Source organism: Trichoderma atroviride, chromosome 4 (genome assembly GCF_020647795.1).
Source record: "Trichoderma atroviride chromosome 4, complete sequence".
Taxonomy (NCBI): domain Eukaryota; kingdom Fungi; phylum Ascomycota; class Sordariomycetes; order Hypocreales; family Hypocreaceae; genus Trichoderma; species Trichoderma atroviride.
Window position 1 is genome coordinate 2,800,908 of NC_089403.1, and position 15,411 is coordinate 2,816,318.

At 49.2% G+C, this 15,411-nt stretch overlaps 5 protein-coding genes across 5 annotated transcripts; 2 read left to right on the top strand and 3 right to left on the bottom strand.

Moving 5' to 3' along the window:
• Positions 1–296: 296 nt before the first annotated feature.
• Positions 297–2,227, top strand: TrAtP1_008264 (uncharacterized protein; the record flags this gene model as incomplete). The annotated part of the gene is made up of 4 exons (XM_014086632.2): positions 297–817; positions 887–1,119; positions 1,202–1,780; positions 1,845–2,227. The coding sequence occupies 4 exons, from the start codon at positions 297–299 to the stop codon at positions 2,225–2,227; spliced, it is 1,716 nt and encodes a 571-aa protein (XP_013942107.1).
• A 2,297-nt stretch (positions 2,228–4,524) lies between these two features.
• Positions 4,525–8,945, top strand: TrAtP1_008265 (uncharacterized protein). The gene has a single exon (XM_014086633.2). It carries the CDS (start codon positions 5,594–5,596, stop codon positions 8,738–8,740), a length of 3,147 nt encoding a protein of 1,048 aa, XP_013942108.2. The 5' UTR covers positions 4,525–5,593; the 3' UTR covers positions 8,741–8,945.
• Positions 8,946–10,866: 1,921 nt separating this feature from the next.
• TrAtP1_008266 (uncharacterized protein) lies at positions 10,867–12,632 on the bottom strand. Its single transcript, XM_066113847.1, has 5 exons — positions 12,503–12,632; positions 12,189–12,244; positions 12,032–12,134; positions 11,905–11,973; positions 10,867–11,851 (listed from the first exon to the last, which is right to left on the bottom strand). Exons 2-5 carry the CDS (start codon positions 12,221–12,223, stop codon positions 11,030–11,032), a joined length of 1,029 nt encoding a protein of 342 aa, XP_065969936.1. The 5' UTR covers positions 12,224–12,244; positions 12,503–12,632; the 3' UTR covers positions 10,867–11,029.
• A 539-nt stretch (positions 12,633–13,171) lies between these two features.
• On the bottom strand, positions 13,172–13,873 carry TrAtP1_008267 (uncharacterized protein; the record flags this gene model as incomplete). Its single annotated transcript, XM_066113848.1, has 1 exon — positions 13,172–13,873. The coding sequence occupies one exon, from the start codon at positions 13,871–13,873 to the stop codon at positions 13,172–13,174; it is 702 nt and encodes a 233-aa protein (XP_065969937.1).
• Positions 13,874–13,928: 55 nt separating this feature from the next.
• On the bottom strand, positions 13,929–14,815 carry TrAtP1_008268 (uncharacterized protein; the record flags this gene model as incomplete). Its single annotated transcript, XM_014086636.2, has 2 exons — positions 13,929–14,287; positions 14,341–14,815. 2 exons carry the CDS (start codon positions 14,813–14,815, stop codon positions 13,929–13,931), a joined length of 834 nt encoding a protein of 277 aa, XP_013942111.2.
• Positions 14,816–15,411: the final 596 nt, after the last annotated feature.

The window sequence follows — 15,411 nt, forward strand, 5'->3', positions numbered from 1 at the left end:
AAGATTAAGATTAAAATCTCCTTGGGGAGTAGGACAGACAGATGTGAAGCAGTGCGGCTGTAGTATATATTTCCCCTGAGCCTGTCCCTTGTATCTGGCTGGACTCTTCTTTCCCCCCCTTCTTTCCTTGTTTCTCAACCACAAGTGTTCAAGACCCCCTTGTCTTTTTCCTCTTCTCATTGAAGAAGGGTGATACAAGCTTTTTTTCTTTGGCTTGTGTTGTTGCCTCTCATTACAATTTTACTTCTTCTTCTACTTGTCGTTCATCATAAAAACTAAACAAAACTAAAAGCACAATGGCCTTCGGCAAGACTACCGGAGGCAACAGTGCCTACCACAACTACAACAATGACTTTCTCCACGTCCAGGATCTGAACGAGCGCCGCCGCCTGGCCCTTGCGGAGATCGACAAGGCTCCTTTCGGCTGGTACCATGTCCGTGCCATCGTGGTCGCTGGTGTTGGTTTCTTCACGGACTCGTACGACATCTTCACTGCCTCCATGTTGACCATTATGCTGGGCATCGTCTACTTCCCCGGTGTTGGTGTCATGCCTACCTCCTCTGACAGCGCCATCAAGCTCGCCACTTCTGCCGGTACCGTTATTGGTCAGGTTGGATTCGGTATCATGGCCGATTTGGTCGGTCGTAAGCGCATGTACGGTCTCGAACTCATTGTCATCATCTTCGCTACCATCGGTCAGGCCCTGACCAGCGGCTCCCCTGGTTGCGACATCATTGGCCTCATCATCTTCTGGCGTGTGATTATGGGTATCGGTATTGGTGGAGATTACCCCCTTTCTTCCATTATTACCTCTGAGTAAGTTGACTCTCAAAACTGAGTGAGTTGGTGAGCGTTGGTTCGCTTACACGATTTGCTCCTATATAGGTTCGCTACTACCAGATGGCGTGGAGCCATGATGAGCGCCGTCTTTGCCATGCAGGGTCTCGGTCAGCTCACCGCTGCTCTTGTCATGCTCTTCGTCACTCTCGGCTTCAAGGGCTCACTGTCCTCCGCCGCCAAGGTTGCTCAGTGCACTGGTGTTTGCCAGCTCGCTGTCGATAAGATGTGGCGTACCCTGATCGGTCTCGGTGCCGTTCCCGCCTGCATTGCCCTGTACTGTAAGTGACTAAGAAAAAAAAAGGACCCACTTTCCAAGAGTTCCGTGTAAGAGCCGTTTGCTAACCTGGCCGTTACTCGCAGACCGTCTTACCATCCCCGAAACTCCTCGTTATACTTTCGATATCGCTCGTGATGTCGAGCAGGCTGGCGATGATGTCGTTGCCTACGTTACTGGCAAGCGCGAGGGCCACCCCGACGAGATTGCCCGCATCACTGCCAACAAGGCTGCCAAGGAGAGCCTCCAGGTCCCCAAGGCCAGCTTCAAGGACTTCCTCGCCCACTACGGCAAGCTCAGGAACTTCCTCGTCCTGTTCGGCACTGCTGGTTCATGGTTCTGCCTTGATGTCGCCTTCTATGGTCTTTCTTTGAACAACGCTACCATCCTGAACGTCATTGGTTACTCCACCAAGAACGCCCCCACCGTCTACGAGTACCTGTACAACACCGCTGTTGGTAACATTGTCATTGTCCTCGCTGGTGCCGTCCCTGGATACTGGGTTTCTGTCGCTACCATTGATACTCTGGGCCGCAAGACCATCCAGTTTGGTGGCTTCGCCATCCTGACTATTCTCTTCATCGTCATGGGTTTCGCCTACAACCACATTAGCTCCAACGGCCTCCTTGCCATCTACGTTATCGCCCAGTTCTTCTTCAACTTTGGTAAGTAAATGTCGATGAGATTTTTTTTTCTTTCCAGTAAAATGCTAATAAGCACGCGACACAGGCCCCAACACCACCACCTTTGTCGTCCCCGGTGAGGTGTTCCCCACCCGTTACCGTTCCACCTCCCACGGTATCTCCGCTGCCTCCGGCAAGATCGGCTCCATCATCGGCCAGGGTGCCATTGCTACCTTGCGCACTCGCGGCGCCACCAAGGACAACACTGCTCCTTGGATGGACCACGTCCTGGAGATCTACGCCCTCTTCATGTTGCTCGGCTGCTTCACCACAATCTTCATCCCCGAAACCGCCCGCAAGACCCTTGAAGAGCTCAGCGGTGAGGATGACTACGCCGTTACCCACCACGATGACCCCGTCGTCCGCCCCGGCTCTGAGGTCGTCACCATGATCTCTGCCGATGGCGAGTCTCCCAAGGCTCTTGCTTAAGATAAAAAGTCTCGTGTGATGAGGTTACGGCGTTTGAAGGCGAGTGGAGGTTTCTCTGGTTTCCTTTTTTTTTTCTTTTATATCTTAATTGAGGCTCATGAACCCTTACACGTGCATATGAGGTGTGGCCCGCAAAACGGTCTTTGTTGATGATACCACTCGCTATACGCCGGCACGGTTAGCAAATCATTGGGACGCTTTATTAAATACTACCAAACATAAAAACAAAAATACCCTCTTTTTTATATAGTCAATATATACATATATACTTATCTAATACTATCATTCATTCATTCCCTTCTCATTTCTCTTTTACTCCCTTGGTTCATAAAATCTTGTAGGGCTACTAGTTCTTGTCCTGTGCTTCGCGCATTGACCCAATAAAGATGCCCGGAACGTGCCGACCAAGTGCGGGACCCCACATACCCAAAAGGGCTGGCCACGTGCAGGGTCACGATGCCAAGACTTTTGCGTATCTGGGGATTTATGCGCGTATGTGTGTGTGTGTGTGTGGAGAGCTTCTTTGCTTGTTTGGAGTGCATAGACCACCGGGGCTCTTTTACTGATTGTATTGTTTATAAATATGCAGAGGAAGGTTTCTTCCGAGGTGGACCGCTATGTGTTGTGTGCTTGCAGCGGCAACGTACGACTTTGGGTGTGCGTATCTTGACGGCTTTACAGGCATCCAATGAATGCCCGCCTTGAGAAGCATGCGCCTCCGTGCATTATCTGCGGAGTTTTGCTGTGCATATCAATATTGGAACTACCCAAGTAGGTGTTACTGACACATGAATCGAAGCTATTGCCGCTCAGCATGTAACCCATTGGAGCGGGTGGCGCCACTGCTGGGATGGGAGGGCGGAGTAGACAGATGGTAAGCTGGTAAGTGTCTGCCTGGCTTGGGGGGCATGAATCAAGCTTTTTTGAAATGACTCGAAGCGGAAGAAAAGATGGCGTGGTTCTACAGGGGGTTTGCTCATATGCTATCAAATTGTTTGATGTTGAGTCAAAATATGATGGAGAGTCTGGTCGGATGAGGTGTGCATGGATGATTTCTCTTCATATTGATGGACACTATTAATCGTAATTTATGTGTCAATATCAGGGCATATAAGTCCCATTAGAAAGAGAGACAGAGAATCTTGAAAAGATGGAGACGGGATATTTTTTTACCACCGGGGGGAGGCAGTGGTATAAGTGAAAATAGCAGGACAAAGAGAGGCAGTATAATGTGGGACATGCGGTATTTATATCCAGCAAACCTTTTTATCAATGCGAATTGAGTAAAACAAATGAAAATCAAAGCAAAGCTGGGAGGCAATATACGAGGTGGTATCCCAAGTACACACGAGATTTCGAGATGAGATGAGATTGAGATGGGAAAACAGTTGGTGGGAGGACGGGCCTCGAGACCTCACACGGCCCGCAAAATGGCAAAATGGCAGAATCAAGGTCGAGTGCCGAGGAGGGGGACGTGCATACGCATTGCATACAGCGGGGTCCGGACCCTTGTAGTGAGGTGCATTGCATGGCCGCATGTGTTAAAGGGGGGGGGGGGAGTGAGATTGAGATGTGAGTGAGTTGCGAAAAAAACGCGTCACTTTCGGGGAACTAGAACGCCGGGAGTTTGATGGGTAAAAGAGCTGAAAAAAAGGCGCATGATAGATGAGAAGTCTAGAAAGAACTGGAGAATTTTTAAAAAAGTCAAAAAAGAAAGAAGGGAAACGGGAACTGTAGAGCTGAGCGGGAACCAAAGAAGCAAAAAAGCTCAGGAAGGAACTCGAGACCCGTGAACTTTTGCCCAACGCGCTTGAATGTACGTAAAAGGCGATACTTGATGCGGTAAGTCCATATTCCCCGCTGTGATGCAATAATTTTCCATCTGGCAGGCAGCGCGAGAAAAATAATTCCCTCATACAATTGCATATTTATCCACCGCTCGGCTGGCGGATCCCGAGACCAGAAGCCCCAGTAACGCACTGTGCGACGCTTTCGAGCTTGGTGGATGCGGCGTGTACCGGGCACTCTGACCATGTACACTGCTTGGCTTGAATTGGGAAATTTTCGGGGTCTTTTTATTTTGATACGTGTATTATTGCCTTTTGGCGAGATCCATTTCGGCCGCCAGAAGAAAAAAAAACGAGCTGTTGGACACCCCCCTTTTTTTGGGTTGTTCATACCCTCCTTGAGCCATTCCAGATCAGGGAGATGGTTTTCATTTTTTTTCTGGGTTGTTTCACGCCCTCAGCCTCTTTTTTTTTTTTTTTTTTTTTTTTTTTTTTTTTTGCTTGTCTCTTCTCGGCTTTGCCATGTCTCTCTAACTAGCTGGTTCAGGTAAGCTGAGAGAGAGACAGGTGAGAGGCACAGCATAAACGGGCTATTTCCCTTTCCTTTTTATTCCTCTCTTTACCTGTATGCGGGAATACATGTTGTTTCACTTACGAAATACCATGCTGTTTTCCCTTCTCTCTTCTCGACACGCCCCCCCTTTTCCCTTGTCTATACATGGGGGTGTGTGAGTGAGAGCTGAGCGCTGCGTTGTCGACATACCACCTCCAATACATGTCGGTGTATTTGCATCTGTAGGTAATATCATGTAGCTGTGCGTGTACGCGGTACCGTGCCCTATCTGTATGTTATGATTGTAGTAGAACTACCTTGCCTATCATGGTCTGGCCTGGAGGGGGCAGAGATATCACATATAGCCCCCAAAAACCCTAGCCTAGGGGGCGTGAGCATGGAAAACGTGTTTGCGTCGTTTGGTGCAAAAAAGCTGATTGCTCTGGTGGCGACAAGGGGGGAGGGAAGAGCCCAAAGGGTGTAGGCGATTGAATCCCTCATGTTAGTTGAGAAGCCGCATGCAAGGTTGCTATTGTTATCACAGCCCAGCTATCTGGGTCAAAAAGATTTTTTTTTTGTCTGTCTTGACCGCTCAGGCTCAGCTGTGCATAAAGCCTGCCTCCAGTCCTCTGCTTTTCCCTCCTTTTTTTTCACAGAGTTCAGGTTCACTCTTCCTCCTTCTCCCTTTCATCAAGGCTCTTCTTCGCTTTGTATTGAAACTTGCAAGAAAAAGAGACGGTCAGTTGGCTTATACACTGCCCGTATCTCGCTTGTTTTAATCAAAGTTGCCCAAGAAGACTTGAAAATAAAATCAAAACTTTTCATCTTCTCTTCATTTTGAATTTCACCTCCTTTTTTGACTTCAATTTTCAATCATGCCTGAAAACGTTGCCCCCCGAGCCGGACGAAAAGGAAGCCAACGACCTCCGCATCACCTTTAACGATGTTACACATCCATCAGGCCGTGTTGGCCGCAGCAATGCGGCTGATGCTGAGCAGGGTCTCCCTCTGTCTCGCAAGAGGTCCATGAGTCGCGGTTCGGTCAACAGCCGTCGCGATCTGCCCTCTTCGCCTTACTCCGGGGTCCAGATTGAATATCGAACCTTGTCTATTCACGTCTCCGAGTCCCGCCAGGTCGATTCTGATAATTTGCCTGATATCAAGGAGAAAAAGGACAACAAGGAAGAGTACTTCTCCAACTTGACTTTTCATGAGCTCGAGGTCGATCAGCTCTGCCAACAGCTCAATGTCTCTCAGGAGATGGGCCTGTCGGAGAGTGCTGCCGCGTTGAGAATTCAACGAGATGGAAGGAACACGCTGCCTCACCCCAAGCCAAACTATCTGAAGAAGCTTCTGATGTATGTCTTTGGCGGCTTCTGTTCCGTTTTGTGGGTGGGCGTCATCATCTTCTTCATCTGCTGGCGACCCCTGAGCAATCCTCCTTCTCCTACCAACTTGGCTCTCGCCATTCTTGTTCTCATTGTCATTGTCCTCCAGGCTGGCTTTTCTGCCTTCCAGGACTGGTCTACTTCTCGTACTATGAATTCCATCATCGACCTTCTCCCTTCAGACGCTCTGGTATGTCGTGATGGCCAGTTGATGAAAATCAAGGCTACCGAGCTTGTAAGCGGAGATATTGTCCATCTGCAGATTGGCAACAAGGTGCCTGCGGATATGCGAATCATCAATCACTCTGGTGATCTTCGCTTTGACCGTGCCATCCTGACTGGAGAGTCTGATGAGGTTGATGCTTCGGTTGACCAGACTGAAGAAAACTTCCTGGAGAGCCGCAACATTGCTCTTATGGGCACTCTGGTTGTCAACGGCAGCGGTGTTGGAGTTGTTGTCCTGACAGGTCCTCGCTCCGTCATGGGCCGCATTGCAAAGGCTACTGCGTCGGCAGAGGAGCGACCAACTCTGATCCAAAGAGAAATCACCCGATTCGTCTACATCATTGTTGCCTTGACCGTTGTTCTCGCTCTCATTATCCTCCTAACATGGGTTGGCTGGCTGCGTAAAGACCACCCCGACTACATGAATGTTGTGGCCATGCTCAACAATGTCATGGGATGCGTCGTCGCCTTCATTCCCGAGGGTATGCCTGTCGCTGTCGCGCTGACTCTTATGATGGTGGCAAAACGCATGAAAGCTTCCAATGTTTTGCCCAAAGGTCTTTCTACCGTCGAAACGCTGGGCTGTGTCAATGTCATCTGCTCCGACAAGACTGGTACTTTGACTCAGAATCAAATGCATGTCAACTCCCTCGCCTTCCTCGACGAGCCCATTGCTATCCAAGACCTCTACAACAACCTCGCAAGCGACAAGGTCGATGCCGGAATGAAGAAGCTTCACCAGGCCGCTTCTCTGTGCAACGACGCCACCTTTGAGCCGTCTACCCTTCATCTCCCTGTTGCCTCCCGTACCATTCAAGGCAACGCCACAGATGGTGCTGTTCTCAGATTCTCTGCTGGTGCTCCTACAACCCACGAGAAGGCAGCAGACCAGCCCACCAAGGTCTTCCAGATTCCCTTCAACTCCAAGAACAAGTGGATGCTCACAATGTACAAAATTCCCACTGAAAGCCAAGCAACCAACGAGTTCCAGGTCTTCGTCAAGGGAGCTCCCGACGTCCTCCTGCCATCCTGCACCGCCTACTGGTCTCGCAAGTCAAAATGTGTCATGCCCCTCGACGGTCCCGCAAAGGTTGCCTTCAAGGAATACCAAGACAAGTTGTCCAAGAATGCCGAGCGTGTCATTGTCCTCTGCATGAAGAGCATGACTGTTGACGAATCCATTGGCACCAACAGCTTTGGCGACGAGGTTACCAGCCGAGCCACCGAAGACCTCACAGTTGTCGGTATTCTTGGTATCACTGATCCCCCTCGCCCGGAGACCCTCAGCACCGTCCAAGAGTGCCGTCGTGCTGGAACCAGATTCTTCATGGTTACTGGTGACTATGGTCTCACTGCCGCTGCCATTGGCCGCAACGTCGGCATCATCACCTGCGAGCGGGACCCTGATACTATCGACACCATCAAGGCTAACAACGACATCGATGCCGTTAAGAAGCTGAATGAGGCCCGTATTACTGGCGAGTGCAACAGCCTTCTCCTTGAGGGACAGAGTCTCGGTTCTCTCTCCGATGAAGACTGGAGCATCATCTGTGAATATCAAGAGATTGTCTTTGCGCGAACGACGCCTGAGCAGAAACTCCGCATTGTGGAAGAGTTCCGGAAGCGCGACAACGTTGTGGCTGTGACTGGTGACGGAGTCAACGACGCGCCCGCCCTTCGCGCCGCTGATGTCGGTGTCGCCATCGTCTCTGGAAGTGATGTTGCCATCGAGGCAGCTGATCTTGTCTTGCTTGATCGTTTCGACTCCATCATCGATGCCATCCGTCTCGGCCGTCTCGTTTTCCAAAATCTGCAAAAGGTCATTGCCTACCTTCTCCCGGCCGGTAGTTGGTCTGAGATTTGGCCCGTCATTCTCAATGTTTTCTTTGGCGTACCTCTCCCACTGAGCTCGTTCCTCATGATTATGATTTGTGTCTTCACCGATCTGTTCTTGTCTCTGTCTCTGATCATGGAGAAGGAAGAGTTTGATCTTCTTTCGCTGCCCCCTCGAAACCATAAGAAAGACCATCTCATTAACCTCAAGATCTACGGCCAAGCATACCTCTTCACTGGTACTGCCGAAACTATCTGCGCCCATTCCATGTTCTTCTTATATATGTGGAAGGCGGCCGGCATTCCTGTTCACCAGCTCTTCTTCCTTTTCGAGGGCTACACCGACGGCTTTCACGGCTACACTCAGGATCAGCTCAACCAGTTCAACTACACCGGCCAGTGCGTTTACTTTGTCACCCTCGTCATCCTCCAATGGGGCAACATTCTCTCTGTGCGCAACCGCCGTCTCAGCATCGTCCAGGCCGATCCATTTACCCAAAAGCGTCGCAACCCTTGGCTGCTCCTCAGCATGCTCATCAGTCTTGCCATTGCTATTTTCGTCACCGAGGTTCCAGGCCTCCAGACATTGTTCCTCACGGCATCGGTTCCCATTGAGTATTGGTTGATTCCTATTCCCCTAGCTCTGGGTATTTTGGCCCTAGACGAGTTCCGCAAGTTGATTGTTAGACTTTTCCCTAACGGGCCTGTTGCTAAGGTTGCGTGGTAACCAAAAGAAACTCTTTTTTTTTTTTTTTAATTGTATACCCCAATTTCTTTCTTTGTTCTTTTGTTTGTTTGGGTACCACGTTTTCTTATGTACACGAGTGATTGAGGTGATGAATCGTACAGAGGTACGAGTGGAGGAGGTTTTCTAGAAGTATATAGTATATAATGACTGCTTATGACAAAATATACAATTGACTTTGATGATGATTCTTCATACAAAAAAGCTTGAATCCCAACGAGTTATACGTGTGCTGTGAATACTAGTTTTTTTAACGTATCATCGACTGCTGAGAACCCAGAGCTGAATATGGCTTTGAAGTGGCCGATATTGTGTACCTAGATTTGCACTAATATACCATATAACGGTGCCTGAGATATTTCTTGGACCTTATTCACATTCGGGTAATCTAAGCTCTTTGAGCTCTTCCGTGGCAAATGCTTGCATCGTATTTCCAAGGAGCGAATGCTACCTACGATACAGACGTGGTGTCTGAGAGCGCTTTGGCTATAGTGACATGGTAAAAGAGCAGACGGTCTTTCATACCGCATGTTGCTAGGAACGCTCCATGGGTAGTCCGGAAACTCCTTGGACGGGTGACAAATTGAGTTCGGAAGATATACATGCCCAATATCACAATGCCAAAAGCAAGAATAAAAGGTTATAAGCAAGTGTAATAGGTCTTTGTTGAGCAATCTCGTCCATATAGCCGCTAAATTTTATAAAATGGATCATATAACCATTTCCCAAAGCGATCCAACACCGGATCATCTTGCACGGATATCTCAGTAACATTCTCTGCACCTTCTATGCTGTCCCGTATTGCAAAGATATCCATCTTGTTACTTATTGCGCTAGTTGTCAAACTTGGGTGAACTAATGTGCCTATTTTGGGTTATACTTTGCTAATGGATGCGAAGGGTCCATGGCACGCATTAACCATCTCACATCCTCAAGCCGGATCGTCACGCGTCAGGCATGGTTGGCGGATATTCTCAAGACTAAGAAATTAGCATTGCGTTAGCAGCTATCCAATAAACAACACATATCGTAATTTACTGTCACGAACTTACGTCTGAAATATCAGACTCCAAATGACTTGAAACTCTTCTTGGAGGACAGTGCAAGCTTTTGGAGGGAAGCGAAGGTCAAACTCCATTTCCTCAGTTATACCGTTCTTTGGAAAGCGCCTTCTGGTGATCGACGACGAGCAGCTTTTTGCGTGTTTTGAATCTTATGAAGCTCATGATCTACTACAATCAGCAACGCCATGCAAGTGGAAAGGGAAGGCGGAGCATAATATTGGTTCTTGCAAACTCACTTCTTGGAGTCCACTATTTCCTCCAGCGTCAACGGCGCATCCTTGCAGCAGCCCTTGGATTGTTGTCGGCTCTTCAGTTCGGTCGACGGATCCCTTTGGATAACAAGCTCTTCTCTGCCGGGAGGCCTTGCAAAGCAGCATCTGGGGATGGGTCCGCCATATTTGGTGATGTTGCTTCACAGATTGCGAACAGGGCAAAGAGAGATGCAGAGGATGAGATTGAAAGAGTTTTCTAAATATCTGATGAGAGAAGATGCTGTTGGCGCTCACTTATATGTAGCCGGCAATATTTTGATGCGAATGGCAGTTGTACGTGGCTGCCGGCAGCCGTCAAATACATACATGTAGAGGCTTGGTGAGTGCATCAACACCAAGCTTTTTCTATACTCGGTCGTAATTCTCTCCTTTTTTTCTTTCCCTAATATATCTGTATTTATACAATCTCTTAGAGATCCAGCTACATATTTCCAAATGCGAGCTGAATTGCAAGCGTGATCGGCTACCAGAGCAACCAATAAGTAGGTAGATGGCGGCCATGGCTGACAGCCATCAGATGAGGAGAGAGCGTGAAAATGCTCACACAGCCCTAAGATACAAACTCCCAAGATTGACAGTAATTGATTGCTGGATAGTTCTGATCAACATTGCCAATATATAAAGGCTGATATCATTCTCTAGAGAAAATTGTTCCGATTTCAATACACCAAGTGCTTCGATGGTTCCAACTACGCATCTCGGAAATAAGTACCCTTATACTGGAGGCATACGCTTAGCATCATTCAATCACGTTCGAAACTTATAGCTTTATGTCTGGCATCTGATTTTTATTTTCTTCAGTAGAGCTATACAGCTAAAAGAATGACCCGAGGCAGCAATGAACGTAGAGGTGCCAGATCTGCATGCGTCTACAACGAGCGAGGACGCAACCACGCATATGCTCAGCCAAAGTGGCTAAAGGCCGTCTGATCCATTTAGGCCTTGATGATAGGCGGGAGTCGACGGAAGCCGCCTCGACAGGCAACGTCGCACTGCAGTTCAACCATGCGCTTCTGGTCGCCGGTCGGATCTTGAGAGTCGGCCTCGAGCTCCCAGCTGAGGAACTCATTGGTGTAGTTGGACTTGAACTGGGCATCGAGGACGCCGAGCCTCTGTCCATACTTGGTCACCTTGTTCCAGTCACGCTGCACGTTCTTCAAGTCCTTGGAAAAGTATGCAAAGCTGCGCTCAAACATCTTGCGGTTCAGCTCAGTTCCCATGACGGGCTTGAAGTCAATGTATTCGGCCCAGGCCTTGCTCGGCTCAGCAAGCACAAAGTCAGTGGCCCTTTTCACAGCACGGAGGAACGCGCGGACCTTGTCCGGGTTCTGCTCAATGAAGGACTCGTTGCCAATGTAAAGGATGGTGCAGAAACAGCAGCAGCCCAATTCGGCGAGTTCATCAATGCGGAGCATCTGGACGTCTGTCTTGGGGCGGCCCTGCTTGTCGAGCCATTCTTCGAGCTCAACCATCTGAACATTCTCCAAGCCAATACCAGCGTCGATTTCGCCGGTGATGATGGCCTTGGAAACGTTCATTCCGCAGCGAACGGCAGTATAGTCCTCTGGAGTGAGACCATAGTGAGAGGTGAGTTCGTCGATTTGGATTTTGCCAAACTCGCCCACGTAGCCAATGCGCTTGCCCTTGAGGGAGCGAAAGTCAGTGGTGATGCCAGACTCCTTGAGATAGATGACACCAGTAAAAGGCTCGTCAAGCAGGCTGCCGATGGAGACGACAGGGAAGCCACGGGCCTTGGCCTTGAGTAATTGTAAGTAAAAGCCAGTATATTCAATGATGAGAGGAATCTTACAGCAAGAGTGTGAATCATTGCTTTGAATCCGAGGTCCACTTTACCAGATCCGATGATCTCAGTAACATCCTGGCAATGGCAATAAGCTTTCTGTGCAATTGTCTTGAGAACAGAACAAGTCACATACGCTAGGGTCGTTGGGCTCCAAGAGAGCAACCTTGATGCCCTCTTCCTTGAAATATCCTTTCGCTTGAGCGAGGTACAGTGGTGCGTGGTACGGGGTCGCGTGCCTGTATCCTGGTTAGCACAATCGGCTCGACTCAATTGACGAGGATAAGCCTGACCAGTTGGTCAAGAACGTAATCTTATCCGTCGACATTTTGGATGATCGAGCAAAGAGCTACGTGGGTTAGTCTGCGCAAAAAGGTATAGGAAGAACAGGGGAAGCCCAAGAAGCAGATCCTTTCGCTGGTATTATCCAGATCAAGTTCGCCGGTATTTCTCAGATCAATCCGCCCCAGCATGTTGTCTCTTCTCCAATGCTATTAACTGAGTTGACATGTCGAATGAATCGATCATCAACATGTGAATAGAAAGAAAGAAGAGACAGCATGATACAGCAGATCAAACACCCGGATGCTTGCTCAGTCTACTTTACCTCGATAACTGGATAGTTCCATTGCGACAGGTGACATGACTCCTTGTAGACGCGTGTCGTACCAATGGATTTTTTTTTTTAATAGGGTTGTTGTTTTCTGCGATTGAAAGCTTTGACAGTTTGGAAACAAAAATGCGTTGTGAAGAAGGAAGAGACAAAGAGGAATTCGAGAGCAGTCAAAGTTTTGTAAGACTTACCCCTCACCCTCAAATCTCACAGTGGGTATCAGTTATGTCATACCAGAGTTCAGATATCGCGCATAGAGTCAAGGTTGCTCAATGGTTCCGATAATATCCGTGACAATGAAGCGATATTCCCGTGGTGGGCTGCGCTGATAGGATGGAGCTAATGGAGCTGTCATTTCAATGAGTAGCTCGAACTGATAACCAGGGTTAGGAAAAACTCTTTCTAATCTACGTGCGCCCTATTTACGTGAGCAATAGCTCTATCGTGTGCGATGAGTATGTATACTAATTGACTTTTGCATGTTGCTTTTTAATTTGGTAGCCCAGTTTATATACTTGTGGAATTAGGTAACCTCCCAGTGTGAAGAAACATGAAGACAGGCGTGATTCATTTTCTGGGTCGTATACACATATCTGGCATAACTCTCATCATTCATTTTGAGCCTACCACACATCAATTGTGGTGACAATTATGAATTTGTTATTACGGACCCAATGTTCCTGATCCACCTAATGTCACATTGGGGCATGGCGAGTTGAAATCTGACGGGAGCACAAATTGTGCTTTGGGAGTATTGTTCTGACCAAGTACAATCAATGAGGCAGTTTTCTGGTCAAACTCCGGCCATCCAATGCTGTTAAGCCCGGATGATGGGTTATTGCTGAAAGAGAACCAGGCGTGCTGCATCAGCCTCGTCAAACTCCTCTGGTCCGCAGTCGTGGGCAAGCCACTGACATCTGTTGACGCTCCAAAGATCATGTGTAGGTCGACTCCATGATACGCACCGCTGGTAGGAAACAGACGAGTATTGTTCCAGTCGGCCATGTATCGGTAAGCCCAGGCTGGCACGCCGTGAGCTCGGCGAGCATTGGCTTGGTGAGACACAGGGCAAGTGAAAGACTCGAGGAGAAAAGATGAGACTTGGGCATCCGTCGGTATGATGCCGGAGGCGTAGGCAGGGATACGGTAATATCCATCTTCATTATTGTTGTTGCCCAGTAGGAGGGGCACCTTTGCAAAGCGGCCAGAATTGGTCAAGTTGACATAATCTGAAAACACAATCTCGTCGTCTGGGATTGGATAGAAGGCAGGGGTGCTTCGTAGGACACTGGTGGTTGAAGCAGGCTTGATGCTAGCTGCGGCGGCTTTGATAGCCTGCCAATCAGCCTCGCGCATACAAGCCATGACATTGGAAGCAGAGGAACAATTCACAGCTGCTACAACAGTATCCCAGTTCTTCTCAGGGACGCCGGGGGGCATTGACAGGAAAGCTGAAGGCGTTGCCCGAGTGTGCAATGACGCCTTTGACAATGGGATCCTTTTCGTATGCATAAGTCCAGTAATCCACCGACACGCCTCCAGCGGATTGGCCAGCGATGGTAATCTTGTATGCATCGCCGCCGAACTGCTTGATGTTCTCACGAACCCATTCTACGGCTGCTCGCTGGTCGCGGAGTCCGAGATTCTGCGTCGAGCCTGGGGCGCCGGGAAAACCAAAGATGTTGATTCGGTAATTGACGGTGACCACCACGATGTCCTCGGCGTCGGCGAAGTATTTGCCAGTGTAGAAGGGAGTATCTGTGTTTCCAATGGCAAACCCTACCCTCGTGTTAGTGGACTCTTATTAGGCCCGAAAATTGAAGTTTGCTTACTGCCACCGTAAAAGAAGACCAACACGGGCTTCTTTGCTTTTAGTGAGTTCCGCGTCGCTTTGGACCAAATGTTTAGAGTGAGGCAGTCTTCGCTCTGGGGAGTGCCCGCACCACTCGCGAAATAATTGATGATGCGCTGCGCTTGAGGCGTGAACCCGGGATAGTCCACAGGCTTTGACGGCGTCAGAGGACAGTCAGCTCCATAATGGGCCGCTTCATACGTATTCTTGGCTGTGATCTTAGCAGGCGCTGCGAATCGCAAGTCTCCAACAGGCGGTTGCGCAAACGGAATGCCCAGATACTCGATCACGCAGTCGGAGTTGGAGGCAGCGTGGCCTATAACTGGGCCGTTGGACGTCGACACGGTGAGGAATTGCCGTGTGTTACATGATGGTGTCGTGGCACCCACGGAAGCAGCTACAGCAGTGGCAGCACTTAGGATCAAGGCCGTGCCCTTGGCCTTGGGGAGAAGCATAGCGATGGCGGAACTGAGGCTGGCGGTGATGTGTTGGTGAGTTGCCGCTACTCGATACGTCCGTTGTTATCCAACAAGCGATGGCAGCATCTTCATCGATATATACGTCTTGGACCTCCATCTGCGGCATACGTAAATTTCAGGCTTTGCCCATCTCGGTCCAATGCGCGGCGCGGATACGGCTCATGGGTAGTTTCAGCACCCGTCGTTTGCCAAATCCCATGTTGATTGCCCTTGATCGGGCTTGAAGGATCGCAACTCCAGCCCGATGCAGCAAGGATGCCGCCAATTGCCTCTTTCCACGGGTACAACAAACATTGCTAATATGTCTCAATCGATCCTGCAGGTCCCAGCACTAACATGGCGGGTAAATAGAAAACGCTTTGCCTCCGCTTTGGTTGGTCGACGCGAGTACTTGTTGTGGGCACGAAAAGCCTCGCGTGCCGATTGACGACGTATCTAAACAAGCTGCAAGGATGCGTCGGCCAATATTCCTCAAAAGATGAAAGCAATCACGAGCAATGGTTGCATGCTAGACAGCGAGCGGTGCTCTGTGGGCAGATCAATAAAGCTGATATAAGCTAGAGCAAGTATCA